We start from the raw sequence: 25,322 nt of genomic DNA, 5'->3' as shown, positions 1-25,322 counted from the left end.
CGAAAAATAAAATACAAAAGATTACAGTCATATCACTGTTAAAACAAAACATTCAGTAGTGACAGATATAACCCAGAACTGCAGCATGCGAACAAAATTAATCCTACCTCTCACGTAATAGCGCACGCCAGCTCTGAAGCAACTCCTCCTTGAGATAAGAATCCAATCAAAGTACTTTCCATTAATAGAACACGAGTGCATAGTAATAACTTAACTACATTAAGTAAATGTAACATACAGAGAAATCACGGGTATGAAAGAGAGGAGCTTGGTCTGACTAAACCTACCTGGATGTCTATAGAAATCTCAAGCTTCACATGTCCGAATGGAACCCTGAATACTCAGCCTCCCTCCCACCTCTAGGCTCTTCCCCACCTCAGTGGATGACTTCCTTCCATGAACTCTGGTCAAAAAGTAGATTTGCAGAAACCTTCTCTCTTCCATATCCCACGTACAATTTGTCAGAAAATCCCATTAGTTCTACCTGCAAAATATATCTAGAACCTGCTCATTTTCACCACCATAACTGCTATCCTCTAAGTCCTAGGCAACGTTGCCCCTCACCTGGATTCCTGAGGCTGCCTCCTGATCATTCCTTGCATCCTCCCTTGCTCTCCTTCGGCCTGTGTTATCATGCCAACCCTCTGTTTAGATCCCAACAGTTTCTCATCACGGCTGAAGTAAAAGGCATGGCCTATTTGGCCCTGCATAATCTGGACACAGCTACTTCTCAGATCACACCACCACTCTCTCTGCTCGAGGCATGAGCCTGCCTTGGGGCCTTGGATCTTGTTGATCTCTCTGTATGTGTGCAAAACATGTGACTATACCTCTAAAGAAACTACATTTATTTAAAGCTTTAGATTAAGCCTGTGACAACATTATTTCCTTATGAATAAACTATTCCAAAATCGCCTAAACAGGAAGATCACCTCGGTCTCTGCAGGGCACCGTCCTGATTCTAGGCACTCCTCAGCATATAGTGCTTGTCCTTCAACAGCCAGCTCATGTTCCTTCCCTATTTTTATTATAATCTCTATGATAAAGATTAGTTTTTAAAGTAAACTTACAATTAGATAATTATAGAATTAGAAATTGCTTTTGATTTGATTCTGCAATATTTGAGGCTGTCACTAAATCTGCCTTGTAACAGTATTCAAACAAAGACTACTAGAACTAGAGTAGTATCATGTAAGGATACAGCCGTGTAATACTGGGAGAGCAAACCGATGGACCTGAAATGAAGACATACATTACATTTGGGAATATAGTTTAAAAGTAAACAAACAGCACTATATAAAATGTATTCACACACGAGGAGGTAACATACGAGTATAAACAAGGTAGTAATCTTATGGGTAACTTAATTTTAAAGAAATTTCTCTAATGTAACATTATCTATTCAATTAGAAAATTCAAGAACGTGCTATAATTGTTTGGGCCTGACTTCTCAGATTTCGGAACACTAATGAAACCACTGCAGTTGCAGAACATTTGCCTCCCTCCTTTTCAGACTTTGTCTCCAGCAACTCCACTCCTCTAGGGAAAGATGTGCCCACACTAGCTGTCTGCAGCTCAAACTACTTGTCCCCAAAAAGAAAAGCACATGACAAAAAATTAAGCCATTAGGCAAATCTGTTTAACCAGATTGACTATATTATGCGTCCTAGTTGGGCCTCCTTGTTTGTACTTCATTTGTATAAACTAAGGACAGAGGAAGGTGACGCCTATGGAATCACATCCCCACAGGAAGACAAATGCAGAGCTCTCCATTTGCCTGGGTCTTGGCTCTGGCTCCTCATTTCTCCATTATTCGTCCATTAAAACCCATCCTCTCCCTCTTACTTATAAAAACAGTGTATTTTTACTTAAGGATCCTACTGGAGATACAATGTGAGATGGGAGACCTGAACCAAGTTTAATAGTCATAAACAGAGTTAAATTAGAATTATTTACCCAAATCTTTGGTGATTAGGGAGCCATTTATACTATGTATGCAATTAAAACTTGGACTGTAACAAATAAGCAGGTTTTATTTAGTGTACATTACCTCTGGCTGCGCAGAAAGTTCTCTCAGAAGATGACAATTCCATACAAACCGCTGATCTGCCTACGAGAGAAGTTTTACAATTAATAAAACATCTCTTGGCAAGGTGAGTTTCTACAGAAAGAAAACTACGACAATCAATGTTTCCACCTGGTGGCTTTGACAGGCTCCAAACAAAACTCTTCCCCTCAAATCGGGCCCTGCTCCTCTGGGTTTCCTTCCTCACTGCCTCAAGCCAGTGCTGCTGGCCCAGAAGCCCGGGAGTCCTCTCAGGATCTTCCTTTCTCATATATTTAGTCAATATAGTCCTAAGTCTTCTTCCAAATCCGCTCTCTCTTCTACACCCCTACTCCCACCACCTCAGCAGCACTTGACTCCAGCCTAACTAATGAAGTCAAGTCTTGGCCTTGCCCCTCCCTCCAGTCCCTCCACATGCTGCCAGCAATTATCTAATGGGACAGGTAGGTCAGGTCTCCTGTCTGCTGGGAAGTCTTCGCTGGCTCTCTGTCATCTAAAGAGCCAAAGCTTCACATGGCCTCACCAGGCCTGGGATCTGGCAGCCCCCACTTAACTCTCTGATCTCATCTCTGGCCATTCTGATGTTCAAACTGTAAATACAGAAGAAGCTCCTTCAACAACTCAGTAGATTAACCAATTCTCTCCATTCTCTTTATAAAACACACCAATGACACAAACTTCCCACTCCCACCCCCCCCCCACCCCCACCCCCACGAGCTGAGAGTTGCAGGGAGTGGCTCTTGCGCTTGGCAATAACCAGATGGATGGTACACTTCCCGAGATTCAGGTGTGTGTGCCACTTTGGTCTGTGCCAGCTGAACTTGTTATAGTTACACAACGAAATATTTTATAAATCAGTGAATGTGATTTAAAAACAAGCTGCTGTTTCTATAAAGCTGAATGTTTTGGAATTTAACTTGATAAAAGGCAAATTGCTGAAACAAAGCTGCTGCTGAATTAGAAGTGGGAATGGCACCGTGAAAATCTATAAGATTCTGCAAACAGATTGCTCTGTGTCAAAATCTTTAGACATTCAAACTGGGAAGTGTTATGGATGTCATTTATCCAGAGAAGACAATCAGGAATCAAGGAACCAAAAACAAAGAAAAGCCTATGGTCCTACATAAAAAAAACTGACCAGTCCAGGTAAAATTTCACGTGAAGCTAAAACATTTAAAGCACAGGTGGTGCCTTTATCGTTTTTGTGATTCCCTATGTTAACTTGAACAACTCTTTTGATTAGCTGACAAAATATTCCTTCCCCATCCCCAGATGTGACGGCTTCTTTTTCAGTTTAGCCTAATATTGTCACCATCTCTGCCTGGAACCCCCCCCTCCCGTTGTCACCTGACCACTAAGACCTATTCATCATTCAATTTCAGCTCAAAAGTTATATTTGTAAAGCCGTCCCTGACTTCCGCAGACAAGAGTGAGACCCACCTTCCTTCAGGACCCCGCTACACTTGGCACAAATCGCCACGGCAGCAAGTGCCCCTTGTTTTGTGATTGCCTGGACTTCGCTTCCCCAGGAGACTGCAGGCTCCCACAATGCAGGGCCATGTCAGTTCATCCTGTGTCCCTAAGTGGCTAATACAGTGCCTGGTCCACAACAGGCATCTGAGAGACATTTGACAAATGCAGAGTCAGAATGTAGCAACTGCTTTAAAAAGCAATAGTTTCTTTGTAGTTAAAAGCCAAACTTCTTGATTGCTTAGCTTACATCTGAATTTGCAGCCAAACCTACATAAATTGTACTAGATTAGAGTATGAAATCTTAATAATGCCAATCAACTAAAACATTGATTTAAGTTGAACTAAATGAAATTATCATTTTTATTGGTCTAAACTGGTCAATTACTGGCAATTTCTTATGGTCCAATCTAATTCATAACTGACAGCAACCTTTTAAATTCTTTCTGCTGCCAAAATACAACTAAGGTTTGTTAATAAAAAATCAAGACAGCAATCATCCAGGTTCCTGAACAGCAGCACTTTTAAGTTGAGATAATTTGAGGTCCAGTTTTAAAGATATATTTATCTTTAAAAAAAAAAAAACAATAAAAACCCATCTTAAATAAAAAAAGCAAGTTCTTAAGTCAATAAGTTGTTACTTTTCCAGCTGCAAAAACTGTAACTCCACTGCAGAAAGAACACTCACTACCTGTTAGAACATCTATTTTATAAGCATAATTATGTTACTAATATCTGTAAGACTGTAGAACACCTAGAGCTAGGGGATTACCAATGTGTGTATTTATACTGCATTTCTGTGCTCGCTTCGGCAGCACATATACTGCATTTCTGACTACCTACATCATGGTTCTCAATCCTGTCTGTGTAACATACAGACTGGGGTCCTAAATTGGGAATTGACATATATCTGAAACATGGTAAGTTTTCAAAGCCCCATACATAATCCTGATACAGCCAGGATTCAGAAAAATCAATATATATTTTTACGGAAGAAATATATATGTCCCTTAAAAAAACAACAAATAAGTAAAAATACCTGACAATTAAGCTTACCCTTTCCAAGAGACTCATTTCTTGAAATTCTGGACTAGTGTTGGACAGACGCTGCAAAGTATGGGTCAAGTCATATGTGGTTGAAAAGTAAAACCCATCCACACTCAAGACATGGTTTATCATTGCTAGGAAGGTTTTATTATCTTGTAACTGTGAACAAAGGAGATAAAAAAAAAAATCAATCTACCTCATACTTGAAAGGAATCTGTCAGCATGAAGCATGAAGAAAGAATGAAAATAAAAACCTGTTAGTCTGGCCCTATTAAATATCACTGGACAAGGACTGGGTTGGGGGAGGAGAGAGGAATGGATGCTCACCATTTCCCCAGGACCTAGGACAGTTCCTGACTCACAGACGATACTCAATAACTAGTGTAATGTATGACAATATTAATTGATGAGGCAGAACTCCATCCCTTTGATGTCCTTCACAATTTTTACTCTATAGGCAGAAGAGTTCTTTTAATGAAACGTCACCAACTCAGGTTATGACCTACTGTGTCCCAGATACTTTACATAGATTTTCTTTTACCTTCAAAAACAACCCTGCTAGATTAGTATTATCCTCATTTGTCAAATGAAAAACATAAATTCACGAAGGGTCCAGTAACCCAGTAAATAACAAGAGAATAATAGCATCCCTGTTCTTAAGAAACTTTATTGGTTGGGGTACAATTATTTTTCTTTTTACATTAAAAAGAAAATTACTGTAAAAGTAATATCTATCTTTATTTTCTGATAATCATTTTAGCTGGCTTTCCCAATGAATACCAAGATTGACATGTATTTTAACTTGTGTTTTAAAAAATAACTGTTGTCCTGGCCAGGGCACATACAAGAATCAATCAATGAATGCATAAATAAGTGGAACAGCAAATGGATGTTTCTCTATCTTTCTCTAAAATCAATCAATAAATAAAGATTTTAAAAATAATTGTTGATGTTTGGTAATTATGAGACATAAGCACTTCATTAATATTAAGAAGTTCACCTTCACTGAGACCTCTGGCTGTGTATCTAGAGTCTCTGGAACAGCGACAGTATCAGCATTCGCACAGTCAGCTATTTCTTCTACACCCCATTTATGTTCAATTTGAATTTCACTCCTAGAGTTGTCACTTTTTGTCTGCACTTTCATCTTTAGTAGGATAATCTTTAATTAGTATACCAGGATAACTGAAATATAAACCACGTTGTCCGAGGACTGATATTAACTAACCATGCTAACTGAAATCCGTGCATACAGGAATCATGCAAAATGAGGACTGTTTGAACACATAGAATAGTACACACATATTTATAGTCACAGGTGGAAAAAGTGAAGAAAACTTTTTCTATGGGGAAAGAGGGAATGCAATAGGATGAGTGAAATTTCAAAGGTATCTAACATTTTATTTCTTTTACAAAAAAAAATATGAAGTTAAAATCGGGTGTTGAGAACATGCATTTTCTGTTTATCCTTTTCTCTCCATATGAAATTTCACAAGTTAAGAATTGAGTCAGTTTAAAAATACAAACCAAGAGAAATTAAATATATGAAGAATTTTTTAATACATTTTATGGCTATGTGTAAAAGTATGTAAAGCGACCTTGCTTTATGGTTAAATAATTAGGGTTAAAAAATTCTGCAAACATTCTTTGTATTCCACCTCCCTCTCCACTCCTATGGTACTACTTTGGGTTTTACAATTAGTAAGCGCTTCCATTTCTTACCTGAATATCAGTTAAGTGCAACATGGTCTTCTTATAAGAAAGAATATCAAAATCTGTTGCTTTCCAGATTACATGATTAAAAAATTCACCTATTTTTATCTTTTTGGTAATGACAATTAGATAATTTCCTGCAAAAAAGCAAAGCCAAACTCAGATAAATATAAATAAGACAACTCTAATGCAAAAAGTAGTAAGAGGTCCTTGTTGTTTAAACTCCAAAGGCTAGCGAATGAGACTGTATTGTGCTATACAGAGAAAAGGCCCATACTTTTTAAAAACAATCTTATAATTTATAAATAGTAAGACCAGCATATTATTTAGAAAAATTCCTACTGAAAGTTCAAATTATTTTTCTCAGAAAGACAAACACAAAAGCTTTTGGTAGCTAAAGCAATGATCTTAGATCAAAGTAGAGACAGAAGATCTCTCTCTCTCTCTCAGGCATGTGCCTTTGACCGGAATTGAACCTGGGACCCTTCAGTCCGCAGGCTGACGTTCTATCCACTGAGCCAAACTGTCTAGGGCAGGACATACATCTTTTATAACTTAGCACAGTACCTGACACAACATGAATATTTTAAAAGTTCAATGAAATGAAATTTAGACTAATAAAACCACTTTCTAATTACTCAGAATCAGGTAACATTCTAACATGCACTACGTCACATTCAACTCAGTCCAGAGTTGAAAGTAGAATACTCTGATCCATCAATGCATTAAATTATTTAAACCCTCTTAGAATTTATGAAAAATTATTTTTAATAGACCCTCAGGCTCATAAATTTAACCATTTTGGGTATATTACTATTAGAAATTAATGACAAATATTTAAATCTACAGATTACTGCCTAAAGCATGATATGAAGTGTTCCTTCATCTTATACTTCAAATGTCAATTTAATTACCTTATTTGTCCATCTTAGCTTATTTCTTATTTCTTCCTTACCTGCCACCAGATGGATTGTGCCCAGGATACCAAATATTGGTCTTGTGACAGCTGAAGGAGGAATATCTTTCTTGACTTTAAAAGAGAAGAAAAAAAAAAAATCACAGAACACACTCACCAAAAGAATGGGAAATTTAGTTTGATTTCAATAATTACTTTTACTAAGTAAACATGACTTGTTGTTAGAAAGCAATACTCCTTCATGAGACCTCCATTTGGGCAGAATTTGAAATAAGGATGTCCACATTACTAAGGTCTCTGCCTGTCCCAAATATGGAATCAAATGTAATATGCTTCAGCATTCCTATCAGGTAAATTGTGGGTTATTTCTAATGTCAATTTTCAGCTAAATTTATTCAACCTCTTGCCAGAAGGTCTTTATCCCTTTAAGAGAATTAGAAAGTAAGTGGGAGGAGTGCGGAGACATGATTTTAATCTCAACATGCAACTAATAGAATGCAACGAAGACTTGCCTAGCTATGCCTAAGAATGTGGGAAGTGCAGGCGAAGGTTCAAGGGAGATAGAGGAAGGAAAAGCCTCCTCCGGTGTCTAATAGTAATCTGTACAGGTAGGGAGGCACCACCATGAACTGTGACTTTATCAATGCCCTTATTAATAAATTAATCTATTAATCTTAGACTATAGGGTTCATTTCATAACTGTTAAACTTTCAGCCAACATGTTTACAAAACATATTTTGTAGGACTCCAGTTTAGGGAATAATGCCCCATTAAGTAAGCTTATTTTACTTCACCACATCACCCCTACTCCCTCTCCCAGGAAGAGTCAGAATGCACAGGAGAATAAAAGCTCTGAGAAGGCCTAAGGCCGTGGTCAGCAAACTGCAGCTCGTGAGCCACATGCGGCTCTTTGGCCCCTTGAGTGTGGCTCTTCCACAAAATACCACAGCCTGGGCGAGTCTATTTTGAAGAAGTGGCGTTAGAAGAAGTTTAAGTTTAAAAAATTTGGCTCTCCAAAGAAATTTCAATCGTACTGTTGATATTTGGCTCTGTTGACTAATGAGTTTGCCGACCACTGGCCTAAGGTAAAACAAAACTGTCCCACTGTGTAATTCATGGTTTTCCAAACTTATGTGGCTATAAATCTTTTCTTTCAGTCACAGTTCAATTATCACTGAAACACTGTTGTAAATCCAAGTTATTTTTTCTAAAGGCAGTCCTATTATTCTGAAGAAAGTAATTCTCAATAAGGTCTAAAATTCACTTGCTTTACCTAGTAATTCAATTTACTTAGCAATGTTGTCCCACAATTAACAACAAGAAAAATAGGAATATGAGTGCAATGAAAAGCACCAAGAAAATCCTGAGTATAATGAGGTCATCTGATGAACTTAAACAGATAGAGCTGTAAGTTATATTAACTGGAGTGGAATAGCAATAAAACTATGATAATTTATAATAGGTTAGTTTTTCATGGAAGAAGGAAAATCATTCTTTCCGTGGCAATGGTCTGCATTTCCAACTGGCAGAGAAACTGAGCAAGTTACACCCCTCATCATCACTGTCTTCAGGTCAAAGTATCTCTTCATCTATCTACTGATGAGTGTGTGGTATCATCTTTACATCCAAACTATTCATGACCCACTCAAATGGGTCTGCAATCTCTACCCACAAATTAAATGTCAATGAAAAGTAAAAGACAACTGAAAATACATCCATACTAAATAGCTTTTATAAGACACTAGGTTGTATCAACAGGGGATATAGAAGTTGTGTAATTAAACTTTAGGAGAAGGACACTGACTGGTTAAAACCAATCAGCTATATTGAGAGAGCATCCACCAAGAAATGTCAAATCATCAAACTGAAACAGAGAGCTAATTCCATTTGGTCTAATGAAAACTCTATTTATGGTCCTTACTAGACTAACCACATAACCAAGGAAATGGAAATGTAGAGGCATGCCTTTCTTATACTTTACTGTCCTATGCAATATTTTCATATTTCACTTTATCCATTCAAAGGATAGTTACTGTGTCCTCAATGCCTATTCCATGGTCACTCAAATGATGTACTTAAGAAAAAATATAGATTCGGCCTAGAGGTGAATTTTTAAACAAATGAAATTCTAAATGTGACAACGGTACATGAATTTGTCACCAAAATTATTTCACATTAATTTAGTCAGAAATCAGTGTTCTACACAACTGAGGGGTGGGGGTGGGGGTGGGGGTAAACTGGTAACCAAAACCAAAATAAAACTGGATAGATGGATAAGATAAAGCTTAGAAATATCATTTGCCTAAAACAGAAGTTGTAGTCAGTGATGTTTATATTATTTTTCATTCATTAAATTACCCTCACAGTCATGAATATTTTTAAAAAGCTGCTATTAAAATTCCACACACTTAATGCTAAAACAATCTCCTCACACTCAAAATACCTTAAATCTTACAGCTAGAAGGAACTTAGACATGAACAAAACCAATCCTGAAAGAGTATAAAGGAATAATTATGTTTTTAAGTCCTTACAGACTGCAAAATTTTCAAAATCATTTTTCCTTTGCAGAAAAAGGAGAAAGCATAAAATTAATGCATAGAAATCAAATGAGGTAGCAAGAATTAAAACTTCATAAGACACTCAGAGATCCACACACTGGCACACCTCTGATTAGTTTAATTACTGCAGCTTACATATAAAATCTTTCTGACACTTCTAACCCTGGCTGTACAATACCTGAGAGGGTAACCTCTGTGGACACACGGTCGATGATAAGCACATCATCCACTCCATCATCACAAGCTTCCACATAAAATTTTTCAGTTGTGATATGCCTAGGAGAAATTTAAAACCATAAATAACTAAACCAAATGAAATACACTCCTAAAGAACTACTACTTATAACAATTTTACATCATTGTCTCAGTTTCTGAATTGAAAAAGCTGTTATGCAGTCCTTATGTGCCACTCTTTTCACTTGTATATTTAATTTTGACAAGACTTTAATTTGCTGTAAAACCACCAATTTGACTCACACAAGAAAATCATAATAAATTCTAATTTACTATCTTTAACACGGTGCAGAAGGTAACATAGTAGTTAGCAGCCCAATCTATAGAACCAGATAACCTATGCTGTGTGACCTTGAGCAAGTTATTCAGCCTGTCTGTTCTTCAGTTCTGATACCCATCAAATAAGGTTCTAATCCTGACGTTGCTGTTACTGGCTATGTAATGCTGGCCAAGTTACAAGTGCCTACCCCATCCCAGGCCCTGTTCTAGGTACTACTGTACAAAGTCCTAGATCACAGAGCTTACATTGTAATAGGAAAGACAACCAACATACTAGGAAGTAACCCAGTGATTTCAGGCAGTGGTAAATGCTGTTAAGAAAATAAAGGTATGTAGGAGATTCTGGGTGTGGGGGTGCTCAATCTTGGGGATTAAATGAAACAACGTGTAAAAGCTCCTGACACAATTGTGATCAAGAAGGGGGAGGGAAAACAAGAAAAAGAAGCACTGAAATATTCAACAGCCACACTATTGAACTATTCAAGAGCAAGGTCTTCAAAGTTCTGAAGGATAGTAATTTCTAAGTGAGAATTCTATACATAGCCGTACTATCAAACAAGTGTGACAACAGAATAAAAACATTTCCAGGTGTGCCACATCTTAAAAGACACTTCTTGCTCTCTTTCTTAGAAAGAAGAAAAAGTTAGTTTCACAAAAATAGAGTAAATCGAGAGTTAGACTTGGAATCCCACACAGGAGACGTGAAAGAAATGACGGTGCAGAGAGGTTCCAGGACAGCTCTGCGGCCGGAAGGACAGCCCGTCCAGATTACAGCAGGGGGCAGAGACTCCCAGAGTAAGCCTCAGAGAAGAAAATGAATTGAGTTTCCTGATATGTTTGAAAGGAGTTTTACTGCTGAAACTGAAGATTAATTAGTGAGAATGACACTAAAAGTTAATAAAAAGTTAATAAAAAGAAAACAGCCACTTTTCAATTTCAGAAAAAACAACACATTTTTATAAGACTATGTAATTATACTATACTTCTGACTTCATTTGAACCACATCTACATAACCATATGACCACTGAATATCTTAATATCACTACACTGAGAGGAGAGGAAAAGAATGTGGTATAAAAGCTTAATTTTCATCTTCTAAAGCAGGAAGTCATCAGAAGACTAAAAGTGAAAAAATCAGGAAACAGCAGTATAGACATGTTGTTCTGGAGTGAAATACCAGAAGCAATCGCTTCACGAGTTGAAAGTGGATGTCTCTGGGGCCGAGGGGACTGGGAGTGCAGAAGCGCGGTAGGGTGGTCTCTTTCATTATAAGCTTTGTGTACTGTTTACTTTTAAACCATATACATGCATGAGATTAAAGTAAAATTAAGAGTACTTGAAGATCAAGGCAGAGAGTTCTAATCCAAGGACTCTGACTTCTGCTGGATGTCACCTCTCTGGGAGATACGGCGGGAATCTACGTTGCTGGTGCTGCCATCAGGCTAGTCTGATAATGTTATTGAAAACGGCTTAAGAATTTGATAAGAACAGTGACTGCCAGCTAAGAAGAGTAATGACAAGTAATGACTCAGAATCCCACTAGTCATAATAGCAGCGTCATCCCAACTCATAGTCCCCTGCGTGTCCCTTTGCTGTCTTCCTCTTTTCCCTCCTTCCACTTCCCACCTCTCTTTAATTGGCCTTAATAGGTTTTATTCTCTACGTTTTATGCTTCCCAGGCTTCATTTCAAACGCTACTGGAAACTAACTTTAACTGTCCAGCACTTACTGAGTCAGAAAAACTTAAGTAAACATCCGGTGTTTGCTGGTGAGTATGGTTTTACTATTTTTGTCTTTAATCTTCACCAAACAGGCTACCAAGCCTCTGTAGTCAAGGACTCTAAGCTTATCCATTCCCCTTGGTATTTTTCACACAAAATGATAGAAGTGCCAATCAATTTTCTTAGAGACTATAACAAACACCTGCATTAAGTGTTTTTTGGTTTTTTTTAAACCTCACCAGAAGATATGTCTATTGATTCTAGAGAGACGAAGGGTGAGGAGAGAGAGAGAGGGAAAGAAAGAAGGGAGGGGGGAGCATCGAACTGAGAGGGAAACATTGAAGTGTAAGTGCCCCAACTGGGGACAAACCCACAACCTAGGTATGTGCCCTGACCGGGAATCAAACCTGAGATCTCTTGGTGTATGGGATAAAACTCCAACCAACAGAGCCACACCGGCCAGGGCTAAGTTGGTTTTTATTTATTTATTTATTTTAATATATTTTATTGATTTTTCACAGAGAGGAAGGGAGAGGGATAGAGAGTTAGAAACATCGATGAGAGAGAAACATCGATCAGCTGCCTCCCGCACACCCCCCACTGGGGATGTGCCCGCAGCCAAGGCACGTGCCCTTGACCGAATTGAACCTGGGACCCTTCAGTCCGCAGACCGACGCTCTATCCACTGAGCCAAACCGGTTTCGGCCTAAGTTGGTTTTTATATGTGGCCTTTAACTGATGTCTTCTTTGGCTCAGTGACAGAACAAACAGAATTTTAAAAATTGTTTTCCTTACTCCTAGCTAAGAAAAGATCTTGACAGGTCAGATTTTAACTGGATTTGATGTTATAATGTAACTAATAAAGAGGATTAGAAAGTCTACAATGTGTCACAGAAGCCAAGTTTGCCAGTTTTTCAAAATTAACTAGTCAACTGGCCATACTGAGTTTTTGATGTAATAAATACATGGAAACCAAGACAAAAGACTCAGTCATAACCAAAAATCTAGGAGAAAATCCTCTCCCTACTGCAAAAAGAAAGGTCCTCAATTGCTATGATGTCTCTCATTTCTATAAAACTATCTCACATTGCTTATTTTAGGAAATAGATTTTAGAAGTTAAGACAAGGGGAACCCTTTCAAGAACATAATTTGCTCCTTAACTATGCTGTGATAAAAAAATCTCTAAAGTTCAAAATGATACTGTATACTGAAAAGAACTCTAGTCCTATATAAACCTCTGGTAAGGTTATCAGAATCCAATGGGTATTTTAACCTCTAACTGAACAAGAATATACTACCTTGTTTCCTTCAAGACAGGGGATTCAACATCAACCCAGAGTTCTAGTTTCTGTTAAGATGACAAATATTTTGGGAGATAGCTAAAAATAACTGAATATGTCCTAGCCGGCTTGGCTCAGTGGATAGAGCCTTGGCCTGCGGACTGAAGGGTCCCAGGTTTGATTCTGGCCAAGGACACATGCCTGGGTTGCAGGCTTGATCCCCAGTAGGGGGTGTGCAGGAGGCAGCTGATCAATGATTCTCTCTCATCATTGATGTTTCTACCTCTCTCTCCTCCTTTCCTCTCTGAAATAAAGAAATATTAAAAAAAAACCACACTGAATATAATATACTGAAATAACAATTACTTCCTATTGTCAACTTTCATTTGATTATTTTCCTTTTATGGATTACTGCCCAAATATGGGACAAAAAAAGAAAAATAAATCACAGGCAACTAAAAATTAAATTCAGGGCGGGCTGGAGGGGGTTAATGGGGGGGGGGCATATGTAATACTTACATCAATAAAGAACTATTATAAAATTAGAAAATAAAAATTAAATTTAACAAGGGCAATTCTATTATCTATACTAATAAAAAGGTAATATGCTAATTAGACCGAACAACTTCCCAAAGACTTTCCAGACAAAGCCATGGTGGCGGTGGCGGGGCCAAGGCAGAGGCAGTTAGGGGCAATCAGGACGGCAGGGAGAGCAGTTAGGATGATCAGGCTGGCAGGGGAGAGCAGTTAGGGGGATCAGGACAGCAGGGGAGAGCAGTTAGGACGATCAGGCCAGCAGGTGAGCGGTTAGGAGCCAGTGGTCCCAGATTGCGAGAGGGATCTCTAACTGCCGGTTTAGACCCCATCACTGGGGGACTGGGCCTAAACTGGCAGTCAGACATCCCCCAAAGGGTCCCCAATTGGAGAGGGTGCAGGCTGGGCTGAGGGACCGCCCCCCCATGCACAAATTTTGTGCACTGGGCCACTAGTATTTAACATAAACACACTTAACTTTACAGTCACCTGGGATTCAATAGCTTTTTTAAAAAAATTTTTTTATTGATTTCAGAGAGGAAGGAAGAGGGACAGAGAGATAGAAACATCAATGATGAGAATCATTGACCGCCTGCCTCCTGCAAGCCCCACACTGGGGATCGATCCCACAGCCCGGGCATGTGCCCTTGACTGGAATCGAACCTGGGACCTTTCAGTTCGCAGGCTGACACTCTATCCACTGAGTCAAACTGGCTAGGGTGGGATTCAATAGCTTTTAAGAGTGCTTTTAAAAAATTACCCTTGTTAAATTTTAAGAAAGGTAATATACTTAATCATAATATAAAAATATCAGATGTCATTTTTATTTTCTTTCAGTGTTGGCAATATGATTTTCTAGTATCTGAAAGCATACTTTCCCCCCATGTAACATTTATACATTTCAGGAAACAACTGACCTTTTCAAAATCCTGTCAAACTACAATGAGTAAAATTAACCTACTTAAAAAATATGACTATTTGCTGACCTCCCACCCATTAGAATGGCTATTATCAAAAGCAAAACAAAATAGAATAACAAATGTTGATGAGGCTGTGGAGAATCGGAATCCTTCTGCACTGTTGTTGGGAATATAAAATGATGCAGCTGCTATCTGAAAGCAGTAAGAAGGTGGTTCCTCAAATAATTCCTGTGAGCCTACTACACACATACCGAGAAGGTGCTCCCACCCATCCTCCTCCCTCCTCCCTTTGGGTCCCAGCAGTATCTCCCTCATTGAGTGACTCCTTGGATCCTCTCCTATAAGCCCAGGTTCATCCCAGACCACCCAGAAGCCCAACCTAATTCCCAAATCCAAGCTGGTATTTCTAGGAAGCCGATTCATTTTAATTCCATCTTCTTCCTCAAATCTTTGAGATCCTATTTACTTCCTATTCTGTCCATCCTAAAATCTCTTCTCTCCAAAAACCAGTCTCCTTCATAAGACAGGATCTAAATGCCACCGAATATGAAGCTTTAACCCACAGCAAAATCTCGCAGAGCTCCAGGCCGTCCAAAGAGTGCTCTTCTATCAGCTCAGCCCAGCCCCAACATACCTGTTCGAGTGCATAAGAACTACCAGGACAGCTGGCTGAACCTGCAGGTTGCCAGGCCTCAGCAGGCCTAAACGTGGGGCTTTGGAATACACATTGAAAACAAGCACAGCAAGTGATCTAATGCAGCCTAGCACTAACCTAGACTCTTTAGCCTGAAACTCCACCCAACCAAGGCCTTGGAAACAAACTTCAGATCATTTGTGCCTAAATTTATGAGCATAATTTTAGCTTCCCTCCATCCTTCCTTGCAAAGAGATGTGTGAATAATCTGAATGTTCATTGTACTAGATAGACCACATATGTCACAGTGTAGCTTAGTTTACATCTGTTCTCAGGGAAGCATGTATCTGCCCTGACTGACCTCACAGCTATGACAATCTTTTAAGAAGAAAGGCAACTTCCTAAGGGAGGAAACAATGTTTCTTCAGAGGTCAGCCTGCCTGATTCACTTTCTAAAGGATTTCTTGCCTTACACCTACTTCAGTTGACCTTTTAAAAGAATTTTTTTAAAAATGCTTTGAGCCGAAACCAGTTTGGCTCAGTGGATAGAGTGTCGGCCTGCGGACTCAAGGGTCCCAGGTTCGATTGCAGTTAAGGGCATGTACCTTGGTTGCGGGCACATCCCCAGTGGGGGGTGTGCAAGAGGCAGCTGATTGATGTTTCTCTCTCATCGATGTTTCTAACTCTCTATCCCTCTCTCTTCCTCTGTAAAAAATCAATAAAATATATTTTTTAAAAAATGCTTTGAATGTTTCCAAGAATAGATTTGTTGTAATTATTTTGTAATTTCAAATTTTTATCACTGACATTATCCATGAATACACAAATCACTTAAAAGGAAAAAGGAGTAATAAAGTATTAAGAACTGCCTGGATGCTTAAAAGGTATGAATTTTAAATTCTGAACAAATCAATATTTTGTTTCCTATATTAAAAAATCCGAATGGACATAACTATTTTCAATTATAAGTGACTCATTTCTATACCAGACATGTCTGCAGACTAAGATAAGAGCAATCTGATAAGAGGGGGGAAAAAAAAGGTCACTTGAGTAATGCAGTGTAATGGAAAGATCACTAGACTCTGGGCCTGCTGATCCAAGACCAGTTCTGCCATGGCTGGACTGTGACCTGACTGTGGGGCAAGGGCAACTATTTCCCTGTCTTTAGCCACGATGACCTCACAGAACCATTGGAAATACATTAATATACATGAAATGACTTAAGTTGCTGCTACTTCAAAAGACTACATTCCAAATTACCCCAGGCTATTCAATTTTTGCAGTGCTGGTAGGTGTTCTACACTAGAAAGTTCCTTTCCTCGGGTGATTCACAGGGGATCTGCTCTACACAAGGGTTTAAGCTAGGTACTGAGGAGGAGGAGAGAGAAATCAAGGTTAAGAGGTTCCACATATTTGCAACCTAGTTGGAGAAACAAAGTATTTATAGTGATTTCATCATTTCTAGGTGGCAAAGTGAGTGGTGCACACAATGATCACTGTAACTCTCGGTCCTCTTGTCCATGAGACAGTAAATATACTGTTAGTCAATCCTGAGACAGAATGTGCAAACCATATAGACATTTTTAGTGTCTCATCCTTGTGAGAGTAGACTGGTCTGGCAGCTAAGTGAAGGGAATGACGTGGAAAAAGGCTTCTCAGAGAAAGTGAGCGTCTGTTAAGTACCTGGGTATTTCACCCTTATAATAATCCCATGAAATAGTAATGTTCTCATTTTGTGGATGAAAACCCATTTTAGAAAAAGAAGTGACATGGCCAGGACACAAAGCAAGTAACAAGGTCAGGATTTGAATCTAAGTCTGTTCTGACTAAAAAAGTCTGATAATTCTCAACTCTATCATGGATATGCTCAGTAGGTAACAAGGGGAGAGAAGAAGGCATTCGGGGTACAAGGATCAAAATAAGCCCAAGCTTGAAGCTAAAAAAAAAAAATTGCCAAGTCTAGTGGGGGTGTCGGGGGAGAAGGCATTGGGCAGTTTTGGGAAATAAAGTTAGAGCACAGACTGTGAAGAGGCTAAAAGTAAAGATGGCTTAGAAATGGGGACTTAATCCTAAAGATCCATAAAATGGAAATGGAGATTGTAAGCAAGGGAGTAGAGGATGAAACCAGAGCACTTAGAAAGGTGAACTTCATAGCAGGACAAAGATGGACTCGAGAAAGTATATGGCATGATACAGAACAAATTATTATTTAGAATTCCAAGCACCTCAATATTTAAATAAACCCAGTAGCAATAATTTTGTAATAAAATATTACCAAACTATTTCTTGTATGCATCTTTCTTAAAACACATCTCAAGCGCTGGCTGGTGTGGTTCAGTTGTAGGGTGTCATCCCATGCACCAAAGGGTCATGGTTGTGCACATGTTTCTCTCTCGCCCTCTCCCTTCCCTCTCTCTAAAATCAGTTAAAACATTTTTTAAAATTCTTGAGACACATTTTTAAAAACAGCTATTGTGTCCTACTAATTCTAATGTAGGTTGGAAACTACTTCCACCTCCAAATGCATCTAAGGAAGAACATTCCTTAGATCAGGCAACATTTAAAAACCTTGGCCAGCGTGCCCACAGCAGAAAGGGCCAAAAAGGAGTAAGAGGGGAGATTTCAACTCACAAACTCCTTAAAGAAAAACAAAGTTGCAAAAAGGTTGTATCTTTACATTTACAGAAACACTCAAAACTTTTTGTCAGGGGAACAAGTTAAGGACCGACAAATTAGAGAATGCCTTTCACATAACCCCAGATTTACTTTTCGCCCATATTTATAATTTCCACTTCCCACCCAAAATCAATACAAAACCATCGGTCTCATCACTTTAGGGCCCAATTTCCTTTCTCTTATGGATGTAGAGCTTTTTTTCAGGTCTAGACTGGTGCACTTAGTGCCTCCTTGGCAGCTCAAGTTCCCCATCCCATTCAATCTTTACCACAGGAAAATTCAGCTGCATTCCGTAACCCAACTCGATGAGCTGCATCAAACCTAGGCTCCGTGTGGCTTAAATGCACTTGAGACCTGGCGCAGGATCATATTAAGCCCTTTAGTAACTATCAGATGGACAGCAATAACCTAATTAGCCAGCAGAGCACATGTGACACAGGCCCAGCCAGCACCCTCGGTCAAAGACACAGCTGGACTCATTCACCAACAAGGTGATCATCACCTTAAAGGGGAACTGGGAGAGAATAAGGAAACTTGGCCAGGAAAATCTGGAGGGAAGTGAGCAGCTGCGGTTTTCAAAGAGAATTACAGCAGTAAAGAGAAACGGCAAAAGGAATGGGCTGAGGGAAGAGTCATCTTCATCTTTTCGACAAGATACCTGGTGCTGAAATGACCTCACTCCCAATTTTGCATCCCTAACTTTTAAGTGTGAACCTTCGAGAAAGTTAAGTGAGCTTGAGGTGCTGGGGGAGCATAGAAAGTGCCCAACCCACATTTTGATGTCTTCCTATCCCTGCAAAGGAAATGAGATACCTATGCTTAAGTACCAAGATGTTTTAATTTATGGAGGGATGGATAAGCTCCTCAAAGATTACATCTTGCTTCTACTGCCAAAGACCTTCTCAGACTACAGCCACTGGATTTCCAGTCTGGGGCTAAAGCATTAAACACCAAGCGAGTAGAACAAAGTTATTCGCAGACAAGAAAAGCGTAGGGGCCAGCCGGTAATGCTAAGGGAAACACATGTTTTTATTTTTCCCGGGACAAGCCAAAACAACCTTACAAAGACCTAATTTATAACCCCAACAACCAGAGCCTATTCTAAAAAGCCTCAAGGACGTGGCTTGACCGAAAAGTCGGTCTGCAGCGCCAAAATTCCCCGGATTAAGCCTCTGCCTGTCAACGTGGACTTCAGACCCTGCTTTATGCTTGAGTTGTATAATATTCAAAGCCAAGTAAATCCTTCAGGGACCGTAAGACTATTGGCTGCACTTTCCTTTTACCCACCCGCCCCTGCATCCTAAACACTGGTCAGGGAGGCTTCGATGCCCAAAGGTTTGTCGATTTGCATGTGGACTCCGAGCTGCTATGGGTCCATTAAATAAGAAAAAACTTTCTCTGCCGAGTAATAAGGACACAATTAGCCGCCACCTCTCCAAAAAAAAAAAATAAATAAAAAGAAAAGAAAAGAAAAAAAAAAACACACCCACACACAAAAAAGTGAGGACCGTGAAGGGCTGCATCCCAACGCCGAGCGCGGCTGGCGGACGCCGGCCTGCAGCTGCGCTCTCCGGCCGTGGGCGTAGAGGCCGCGCGGGACGGAGAAAGGCGGGCGAGACTGCCGCCCCCGGGCCTGTGGGGACTCGGCCAGGGCGTTGGGGAGGCCTCGCCGGGAGACGAAGGCCGAGCCGGGAGACGAGGGGCCCCCCCACGCCGGCCCGCCGCCCAGGGACCCAGGAGCCTTCCCCAGGGCCAGCGGCCCGCACCTGCCGCCCGCCCGCCGCCCCTTTCGGTCAACAGCCTCCCGCCCGCGGACTCACAGCTTCAGCCGCTCATAAGTTGTCGCCGCCATCCCGCAACGCCACCGCCTTCCTCCTCTCTCCGCCCGCCCCGCCCCGCGTCGCCACCTCGGCTTCGGCGCTACCGGTCACCCTGGCGCGGCGGCCGCAGCGCCCTGGTCCCACCCCCTCCCCACGCCCCGCCAGGCCAGCGAGCGGACGGGAGGCGGCCGTGGACAAACTTAGAGCGCACACTAGCGCACGCAGGAGACGCGTCGCACGTAAAAGGTTGGAGCGCAATGACGTCGCCGCTGCGGATTGGCGGAGCGGGTTTGCAGGGGAAAGGAGGAGCCTAAGGAGCCCTAGGCTGGCTCTGCGGCAGAATTGCAGCGCTAGTGTCGGCAAGCCTGTTGAAACTGCGTAAGCGGTAATCTACATGACAGCGAGGGAGTTGCTCGTACCGGGCCAGTGGCGCAATGGATAACGCGTCTGACTACGGATCAGAAGATTCTAGGTTCGACTCCTGGCTGGCTCGAGGTGTACACTTTTGTCCCACCTGGGTTAGATGTTCCAGGCCTTTCTTGGAGAGGACTTATGCTTAAAGTGTAAACGCTAATCATCTGGAGTTTTAACGTTATTTTGCCCGAAATGTCATCTTTTAAGCTGTATTTGGAACCCGGAGTTGTACGAGATGGTTTGTAAATTGCAAAGCTCCCTATTAATGATCCACTTGGAAGAGTCTGTAAAATGGGGCACATTTAGGAAGACACAGCTGGAAAGGCAGCAGTTGGAGCGCGGTGGGCAGGGGAGGGGGAGTGTACGATGGCCGGAGGTTAGCCACCGGATGACGCAAAGGCGCACCGGGGGCTGCAGTTGTGGCCTTTTCCCCGTGCAAAGAGAAGCCGAGCCGTGATCTGGAGAGCGGTGCACTGTCAGGTTACAGGGATGGGGTGGGCTCCAGCTCTGACCCGCTTTGGGGAAGGATCTGCTGCAGTGCGGCTGCGCGCCTCCGCGGTGCAAGGAGTCTGCAACCCTGTCCTTTGAGATCTCCAGGTCCCAAGGTAACCTGGCCCCCCAATGCCATCGGGAAGCCTTAAGATATGGATGTTTTTACGGTAAGAAGACCCAGGCAATCTCGTCTAGTCCCCTCATTTTATAGGTGTCTGGCTCAAAGACCGAAACGTCTGCGGTGGAGAGGGGACTCGAAGCCCGGGAAGGGCTGAAACATCCAACACTGTCCATTAACTAGTCACACTCATCGATTGATTCATCTGTCCAATATAACGTGTTTTCCTCCTGAAGAAATATAGAAAATTTGTAAAGTACCGAAAATTATTGGGAATAAAAACAATGCCAGTTCTCATCTCGAGATCATTACTATTAACATCATAATTTCCCCCCTTAGAGGCCTTTTTTTTTTCTTCCACATTTTTAATATGGATCTACCCACACGTATTTTTCCATATTCCCGCTTGTACCAGAAATGGCTTTGTTTTCTTTTTGTCCCTTTAGCTTTTTGCCTGAGATTTAAGGTCATTAAATATTCTCCAAAGATATCTCATTAGAGAATATTTTAAGCATTACTCTTTTGTTGGGAATTTGGGTTGTCAGTTTTACACTTTTTAAAAGTAATTCTGTGTTGAATTATTTCATACACGTCATAAATTTATAGATGTGAAATGCTCAGGTGGACATTTTTAAGGTCCATTTTATGGACATTTTTACCCCATGGTACGTATTTTAAAATTGCTCTCCAAAAAAAAAACCAATAAACTCTTCTATCAATAACATGTTTCCTTGCATTCTAATCAGCACTGTTTTACAAATTTCATTATTTCTTTGCAATTTTCATAATTGAAAAACAAAAGTTCCTTTTACTTGATGTATATATTTTCTCTTGGTGTACGCATCAATGTTTTCTTGCAGATTTGTTAGACTTTTTGTAATATAAAGGATATCAATTTTTTTAAATTACTTTATTGATTAAGGTATCCCATATTTGTCATCAACCCCACCCCCCCATTCCCATCCCAAACCCCCACACACGCATGCCCCCATCCCCCTGTTGTCCGTGATCACTGGTTAGGCTCATATGAAGGATATCAATTTTTTACTATCAAAGATTGCATTGCAATCTTTTCCAGTTTATTGTTTACCTTTCCCTTATATTTTTGCACCTAGAGTAATTTTCACTTTCATATATTCCAACGTACCAATATTTTTTATTTTATGGTTCCCTCTATTGCATATGTGCTCTTTTAAAATTTGGTGTTTGTGTTATATTTTTTCCATTTACTTTTACACCATTTGTAATTTATTTTGTTGGTCATTCCAATGGAAAAATCAAAGGTAATTCCTAAGGTAATTCCTAAGGTAAGTTCTGTTGTAATCCCCATTTTTAAATATCAGGAAACTAAATTTGCTTAAGGTCATTGAGCAATTAGGTGGTGGAGCCTGAGTTAGGCCTTGAATCTGGGCTCTGGACCCCAAAGCCATTCTGCCAGTCACTAGAAGGTGACCACATGAGTAGACACAGGGCCACTCCCTCTCTGGGCAGGAATGGTGATCCCATATGCTCCTCCCTCCATACCCCTTGCTAGTTAGCAATCAGAAGACCTCATTTCTAGTACATTGCAGGAGGATGTTGACGGCTACATAACTAGGCAATATAAAATTTTCAGCTCCACTATAACCTATGGGACCACTTTTGCATATGCAATCCACCATTGACTGAAACATGGTCATCTCAAGACAAAATCTCAGTCCCTTCCCCGTTCTGACACCCATATGTTCCTTTAAGAATCCAGAGCTCTAGGGTCCCGGGTTCAGTTCTGGTCCAGGGCACACGCCCAGGTTGCAGGCTCGATCCCCAGTAGTGGGTGTGCAGGAGGCAGCAGATCAATGATTCTCATCATGGATGTTTCTATCTCTCTCTCTCCCTCTCCCTTCCTCTCTGAAATCAATAAAAATATATTTTGAAAAATGAAGAAAGAATCCAGAGCTCTAAAAGGAGACCAAATCCACTTTACAATGAGCACTGTCTTCTTACTCCACACACAAAAGACCCGGTCAACATTATCAGGTTGGAGAGCACTTTAATGGTCTATAAATTGATGCAGTTTTATTGTTATGACATGTTAAATCATTTTATAGTAACAGTGAAACTTCAGATCATTTTATAGGAACAACATTGTGCATAACTTTATAGGAACAGTAAATTTTTGAATAAATTTGTAGAAAAGAAGAGACACCGAGGAAAATAATTTTTGCTGCACAGTTGACATTTTCATACGCTCGATGGAAATTTCCCACATCTGTCCCGTTCTTGCTCAGAACAATAGATACCCAACATATGTTGTTCATTTTTTATCTGTTAACTTCAAAAAGTTACTTCAAATAGTAACTGGGAAATGAGGACTATTCGTGGCACAAAGGAGAGTACAAAGAATTCGGTTTCCTGGCAGACAGGGTCTTTCTTATTAACAACGGCACCAAGCAACCATGGTTTGGGGGGCAAGTCCCGCACACATTCTTTGCAAGCGTATCAGCAGCCCTCACGGTTCTCACACTTTCACACACACGGGAAGTGGCACACAAAGGCGGCCTGCAAAGGACTGTGGATAATTCTCAAGTCCTAACATTTCTGTTTTCCCTTTTGTAAGTGTGCCCCAAGCCCAAGGAAACAAGGTGATGGCAGCCCTTGAAGGTGATGGAACTCCGTGACAATCCCTCCCACCACCCAGGACTCAACGGCATAACCTCAGGACTCAGCTGAAAGAGGCTGTCACTCCAGCACTAACCGCGGAGCAAGGAAAGTCCTGTGGGGGCAGGGCAGGGGACAGTAGGCAGTGACAGGGACAGGACTAAAGGCCCTCCCATGCTGAGAGATGAATAAATCACTCTTTACTCAGTGACAGATGGGAAACATCAGAGACAGAGACTCCTGATAGAGCGGGCAACCAGGGGGCCAACCAGGGTTACACGGCCTTTAGACCACCCAGGCAGTTTTTGAAAGGCCCTACCTGAGGGGGTGGGGAAGGGGCAGTGGGAAGCAAAAAGAAATAAAAAAAAAATTAAAGGGCAATGAGGCAAGGGAGAAGGCTGGCGCTGGGGTCTGGAATCAGGCCATAATTCTCTCCTCATTTAGCTAAAGTCAGAGTTGTCTAGGGAACTTGGGAAGGGCTATTTGCTCTAACTTTTACAACCAACATATTCATCCTGGTCTACCAGGCGCTTGTTTTCTCTCTAAGTACAACCTCATCACAGGTCCACTTGGCTAATAACGTACAGAATGTTTAAAATAACCAGGTAGGCGAACATCTCCTTGCGGCTTATGTGCAAAGGCCTAAGCAGGAGAGAGAAAAACGAGGGGCGCGGATCACAAGAGAGGTTGCTGCTCAGGTTTCGTCTGGGAATTCTCATTGTTCTTCAATAACAAAACAAAAAAATGCCATATTGACAGCGAGATCTGAATCACCCCAATAAAGTCTATTTTAAAAATCTCACTTAAAACACGGAATCACAGATTTAACTAACTAGTTACCCAATTTGCAAACAAACGCCTCCTACTTCTTGTCAGTGGCTCGCTCGCTGGACTCGAAAGTGGAACAAAGGTGAGTCCGCGAGGCCAGAAACATTCGTGGGTTGGCAAAGACGGCTGAGACGCATTGGCTGGCTTCCTCTGCCCACAGCCTTGCCCGGGCTAAGCTGGATGACTTGATGGGAAGAGAGGGGGTGGGACCCCAGGGGTCCCTTCCCCAGCCCCACTCATTCACAGGTTTTCAGGAGGCTCGGCCTATGAAAAGGAACCAATGACAGCACACAGCCTGGCAGTGGCATCTGGCCAAAGGACCCCAGTAGAATGAATACATTTCATAAAAACGTGCAACAACCCATGGTGTCAATTCTTGCGTCTTACAGGCAACTGCTACCGAATGAGTCAAAAACGTGGCCCGCGAGGGAAGCTGGGCCAGGGGGAACATCTGGGAGTCCCAGGATGGCTCCACTGACCACCCTCCTCGGCCCCAGTCCCCCAGTCCCCCGGCTCGGGGTGCCAGGTGAGGAGGCAGAGAGCAGACGCCAGCTGCCGTGCCCCAGCCTAGCTGGCCATGGTGAGATGGCCCAGTGCTCCAGCAACAAGGCTCCGGGGCCCTCTGCACAGGCTGAGAGGGCAAATGCCAACCAACCTTTTACAAATATGAATGTATGTATCTTCCTATTGAAATACCCAGGGATCCTGACCTCGGGTTTCAGAACTGTGACATGCAAGGCAAATTCTGCCTCCTCAGTTCAGAAGTTGCCTTGGAAACTTGCCAGGGTGTGGCCCTCCAGGCCTTGCCACCCCCGGGAGCCAGCACGATGAAATAGGTAAGGCAGTAGCACCCAGTTTTCCATCTATTCCCTGCTGGCCCTTGGTTAGGGTCCCAGGGCCCTGCCCACTGGAGTGTAGCCGGCATGAAGCTAGATGTCCCTAAGGCACCGAAGAAGGAACCTG

The 25,322-nt window shown here is 41.3% G+C and overlaps 1 protein-coding gene and 1 non-coding gene across 5 annotated transcripts in view; one reads left to right on the top strand and one right to left on the bottom strand.

The window, feature by feature from the left end:
* Positions 1-20,305, bottom strand: part of SACM1L (SAC1 like phosphatidylinositide phosphatase) — a 36,051-nt gene extending 15,746 nt beyond the window's left edge. For 2 of the 4 annotated variants that reach the window (XR_008558862.1, XM_008154315.3), the window contains exons 1-8: positions 19,871-20,305; positions 9,949-10,046; positions 7,251-7,325; positions 6,305-6,432; positions 4,592-4,741; positions 2,051-2,110; positions 1,202-1,235; positions 108-209 (exon numbers count right to left, since the gene is read on the bottom strand). Coding sequence is in view for 3 of the 4 variants with exons in the window: in XM_008154315.3 (XP_008152537.1) it covers positions 108-209; positions 1,202-1,235; positions 2,051-2,110; positions 4,592-4,741; positions 6,305-6,432; positions 7,251-7,325; positions 9,949-10,046; positions 19,871-19,902 (679 nt within the window). In the remaining variant the exon portion in view is untranslated. The remainder of the gene's footprint in view (positions 1-107; positions 210-1,201; positions 1,236-2,050; positions 2,111-4,591; positions 4,742-6,304; positions 6,433-7,250; positions 7,326-9,948; positions 10,047-19,870) is intronic. The other 2 variants (XM_008154322.3, XM_054729690.1) reach the window with 2 other exon arrangements.
* TRNAR-ACG (transfer RNA arginine (anticodon ACG)) lies at positions 20,291-20,363 on the top strand. The gene has a single exon. It is a non-coding gene; the product is annotated as a tRNA-Arg (tRNA).
* The last annotated feature ends 4,959 nt before the right edge of the window (positions 20,364-25,322 follow it).

The sequence above is a fragment of the Eptesicus fuscus genome, chromosome 18 (genome assembly GCF_027574615.1).
Source record: "Eptesicus fuscus isolate TK198812 chromosome 18, DD_ASM_mEF_20220401, whole genome shotgun sequence".
In the NCBI taxonomy this organism is placed as follows: Eukaryota; Metazoa; Chordata; class Mammalia; order Chiroptera; family Vespertilionidae; genus Eptesicus; species Eptesicus fuscus.
Note: the sequence above shows the minus strand (reverse complement) of the source record. Positions and strands in the feature narration are given on the sequence as shown.